This window comes from Physella acuta, unplaced genomic scaffold (assembly GCF_028476545.2).
Source record: "Physella acuta isolate Inbredline_101_S28 unplaced genomic scaffold, ASM2847654v3 ptg000891l, whole genome shotgun sequence".
NCBI classification, from domain to species: domain Eukaryota; kingdom Metazoa; phylum Mollusca; class Gastropoda; family Physidae; genus Physella; species Physella acuta.
The window spans coordinates 504,833-509,558 of NW_026732408.1; the positions used below are offsets into that span (position 1 = coordinate 504,833).

The 4,726-nt window shown below is 34.8% G+C and overlaps 1 protein-coding gene across 1 annotated transcript; it reads right to left on the bottom strand.

Annotated features, from left to right (window-relative positions):
• Nucleotides 1-2,201: 2,201 nt before the first annotated feature.
• LOC131952864 (dermatopontin-like) lies at nt 2,202-3,887 on the bottom strand. The gene is made up of 2 exons (XM_059315758.1): nt 3,623-3,887; nt 2,202-2,687 (listed from the first exon to the last, which is right to left on the bottom strand). Exons 1-2 carry the CDS (start codon nt 3,834-3,836, stop codon nt 2,395-2,397), a joined length of 507 nt encoding a protein of 168 aa, XP_059171741.1. The 5' UTR covers nt 3,837-3,887; the 3' UTR covers nt 2,202-2,394.
• Between the last annotated feature and the right edge of the window lie 839 nt (nt 3,888-4,726).

A 4,726-nucleotide genomic window follows, 5' to 3' on the forward strand; every position in this document is an offset into this window, starting at 1 on the left:
ATTAGATAAGCCTATGAAAGTAGATAGTATAGTTACCCCCCCCCCCCCCAGCAGGGCTTACATTATCTGTTTAAAAATTAAATAGTTTTCATTTGCATTTTTCATCCGTCATCAGTGAAATGAATTTCAAATAGGTTGAAGTAGTAAAAACATACACATTATAGAACCTCAATGCGAATAACAAAATCGCTCCTTAATCAATTCCTTTGTATGATATTTGAATTTCTAGACGCTCTCCGGTTGTACTACAACAAAGGTCTCCAAACTTTTCAGTCCGAGGGCCGATTTACCTATCAAATTTCAGTTCGGGGGCCAGTTTCTTCCAGGCATGTCTTTGATTTTTCTGGGCAAGGTTCCTCAGCCATCAGCAACAAACGTTTTTTCCATGGACAAAAAGATCCCCGCGGGCCGGATGAGAGGACCTCGCGGGCCGTATCCGGCCCGCGGGCCGTAGTTTGGAGACCCCTGTACTACAATCATATTAGACAACAAAGACCTACCCACGTGACCCAACCCTCGCATTCGATACTCGGTAACTTGGCCAGCTTTCTATTGGCTTACTGCGTCTTATATTATTATACATTAATTTAGAGCGATAATAATAAACCGGGAGTGAAATCCCCTAAACTTTCTCGAATATTCGTATATAAAACAACAGGTGCTGGGAACTCGGGATATAGACATGATTTTTAATCTATTTTTAAATACTTATACTTTTTGAAATAGAATAAAATCTCGTGGATAAAGAATTGCACACCAAGTGAACGCCAAATAAAATGTGCATACTATTATTAGTACTTTATAAATTCACATGTGTTTTTTGAGAAATTGGAAAAAGTGAAAATTACTACTTCCGGTATACGGAACTTATTTAAAATTTGTCAGAAGGTAGAGAATTAGATCTTTTACTTACATGTGAAATTTCATTTATCTATACGCTTTTGAAAAATTCAAAGTAGAAAAAGTAACACCTTTATCGGAAATCGCTCAAAAGTTGATACGGATCTACGATTTTGATAAAATACTTATATATGAAATTTCATCAACCTAGCTGTAACGGTACTCAAGTAATCGTGTTTACACACACAGAGACACAGAGAGACACACACAGACATACGGAAAACATTGCAAAATTATTTTTTTCCGTAGCAGTGAGGTGTAAAACGTCGAGATTTGTAAAAATCTCGATTTTTTTCCACGATTACAAGACTTTCTTTATACTTCGTATATACGAGAAAGTAAAAAGTAACCTCCCTCCCCACCCCACTTGCGCCGAAAACGTCGTCATAGGCCAATGAAAAAGTAGATTTGTATTAACAAGCGCCAAGATCACAGTATTATATATATATATATATATATATATATATATATATATATATATATATATATATATATATATATATATATATATATATATATATATATAGTATAATGTTATATCTTAAGGCTTCACTTTTATAATTTTGAAATTACCTTCAAATAACATGGGCCCATATTTTTCCTAGGGAGTCTGATAGTGGGCCTATTATTTAACATTGTTTTTATGATACTTGTAAATAATGTTTTTTTCATGCATCTACCCGGGGTGGAACTTACTGCCGCATATCTCATTCGATACAAAATAGACATAAATTAAATTCAAACTGAAAATATATACTCAAACCATTCCTACCTATCAGGTAGTTTCAGATCTCCCTCAAAGAGCAAATTTTCTGAAATAAAAACCTTGCTTAAAAACGTTTGTCTTCAGATATTAGTTTAGAATTAAAGAGCGTGATGAGGGTGTCATCCATTTATAGGTTTTTTTTTCATTTAAAAAGAAAATCCTGTTTTAAAAACTATATCCCCTCCCCCACAAACGTAACACATTATTGTAAGCTGGAGTTATTTGAAGTATCAGTAGAGAAAGGGTGGGTTAACACTTCGAAACTGTCTGTTGTAATCATTTTATGAATTTTTACTTTCTCTTATACGAAATATTACAAGGGTAGTATTGTAATCTTGCAAATAGAAATCGAGATGAAGTGGTGAACAGGTTTGGTTTGGGGAAAGTGGATCTTATTTTTTTTTTGATGACTCTGACGTTACTATGAAATTTCTCCCGCTGTTTTCAAACGGATGTTTTGCGGTTGCAAAAAAATTAACGCTGTTTGTGATTATTTTATAAAATAACATAAAATAAAAGATCATTATAAAATTCAGCTTTGATCAACGTTTTATTTTTATTGTTAAACTCAGACAAGTTTATTAACAGCTTTAGTTCTTCCAATATCTAAGGATTTAGACAGCTTTAGTTCTTCCAATATCTAAGGATTTAGACAGCTTTAGTTCTTCCAATATCTAAGGATTTAGACAGCTTTAGTTCTTCCAATATCTAAGGAACCAAAAGCATGTTTACATTCTGCAGACCTGGAACTTCCAGGTTCTGTCTTCAAATGTGACGTCATGGACGCTGTAAGCTCCCTTGATAATGCTGTTGGCTGGGACTTCTAGGGTCAGTGGGCCCCCCATCGTGTTGACGTCACTGGTTGTATGGCAGTCACGTGGTGTCCTCTTGCTCACGGCGCAGCAATGGAAGTTGAACCTGCGGTCCTCAACTTGGTTGTCATGGTAACTCTGAATTCCGGTTAGAACTTTTTTCCCAGGGCAAGTGAAGGACAGAGGAGACCCAAAGCCGTTAACGTAGCCTAGCAAAGAAAGGGCAATAATGAATTAAAAACACAATCGTTGTCATATTCTTACAAAATTAAGGACGATAATGGATTTAAAACACAATTGTTGTCATAATCTTAAAAAATTAAGGACAATAATGGATGTTTCTATTTACTGTTAAAGAATTGCAAGAGTTACTTTTAGTAATTAGGAACTTTAACCACAGTTCAGCTTTAATTGCTATAATTAATTTGTGGTATTATACAGTTTCTGTAAAACATTGTGAAGGTGCGATATTGCTGTTGTAAAATGTACAACAGATTTACTAAAAAAACTTGATAAAGCACAATTTTGTTTACATGTAACATAGTTACTGCACAATATTATTTATGTTCAACATATTATATCGATATTGTTAATTTTAATATAGTTACTGTAACGATATTATTAATGTACAACATAGTAACTGTACAATATTGTTTATGTAAAATATAGTTACTGTAACGATATGGTTACTAGAAAAATGTTACTGCATGGGGTTATTCATAAATGGCGTCATGCTTTTTTGACGATAATTAACTCCCCTTCCCTTCCGTCACACATTGTCACAGACACCCCCCCCCCCCCCCCCCCCTTAGAATTGTTACTGTGAACACTTCGAAGATAAAGACTAATTGAACTATCTGAACGAGAAAAGGTTCATGCACAAAGGGGATTTGCTAAAGGTATGGTAGAACTATATGCATCGTATGTAGCTACGAGATATGGCCAGCGTTTAAAATGTCCATAGCATATTGCGCGATCGATAATTAGATCAGAGGTTTGAACTCACTAATATCCTGGCCCAATCTATAAATAGATCAGAGGATTGAACTCACTAATATCCTGGCCCAATCTATAAATAGATCAGAGGTTTGAACTCACCACCGTGCTGGCCCAATCTATAAATAGATTAGAGGTTTGAACTCACCACTGTGCGTGCAGCTGTTGGTCAGGTTGGCAGCTCTACAGGTCACTGACCACTGCCTGTCCTCCATCAGATTGTCGTACACACTGGAGATGGCGCTGATGGCTTGACCAGCCGGACATTTGAAATCAAACGGCTGACCCAACATGTTTACATAAGCTGCCCTAGCAGCAGTCGCCAAGATCAAGACGTAGAAGACTTTAAACTGGCTGGACATTTCCGTCAAAAGGTCTGTATGGACTAGATCGTTACTTTGTGTTGATAGAAACTGTAGAGCTCTCAAGGGCCCAGCACCGCTTTTATAGTTTTAATTGTGTCGAAATCTAGGGTTATTCCCCTTATACATTTTTTTTTGTTGTGCGTCATAACATGTCAACTCAAAGTTTATTTGTAGAAATCACGACTTCACATGTGTGCTAAATCTGCACTCGGTTTTTAAAAAAAAATAATAAGCCTAATTGGGCATGTAAATAACTTTACAACCTCGCAAGCCGAGTAACCAAAAATACATTGCAAGTGTAAAATATAAAGTTGAACTTAAATATTCTGTCCATGAGCGTTTTGCCTTCTTCGCATTTTTTAAAAAACTTATGAACTAGAATTGAAGAAAAAATAAACCGGGAGTGATCTCCCCTAAACTTTCTCAAATATTCTTATATATTTTACTACGGAGGATGGCTACTCTGAATAGACATTATTTTTAATTACTTATCTATCTATTTATCTGTATACTACTAAAACTCAAGTTTGTTTATATGTTTGAATATTTGTTTTTGTTTTTTTTTGTTAGTCCGTTTGGTTACAGGAGATAATCTGCACTATTTGTAGAGCTGTACAATACGTAATTAGGTAGAGAACAATTTTTGTTTTTAATCAGATTGTTAATCACAAATCAATTTAAAGACGTTAATTAATTTATTGATATATTCATTGGTAGATTAACCACACTAATTACAACATTTCAGAACAATGACTTTATAGTGACGTCATATGATTTACTTACTTTTTATAACAATTATGGAGGCTTCCATACAAAATTGTGTAGCCCATTCAAAAGTATAATGCATTGTATAGGTAATTTTCTCTCGGCTATAACTTTAACGATAC

Bases quoted from the DNA above. Each gene is read 5' to 3' on its own strand.
- LOC131952864 (XM_059315758.1), bottom strand. From the start codon at position 3,836: ATGTCCAGCCAGTTTAAAGTCTTCTACGTCTTGATCTTGGCGACTGCT. The intron at 2,688-3,622 runs GTGAGTTCAAAC...TTTCTTTGCTAG, and splicing joins CAACAGCTGCACGCACAGTG to GCTACGTTAACGGCTTTGGG.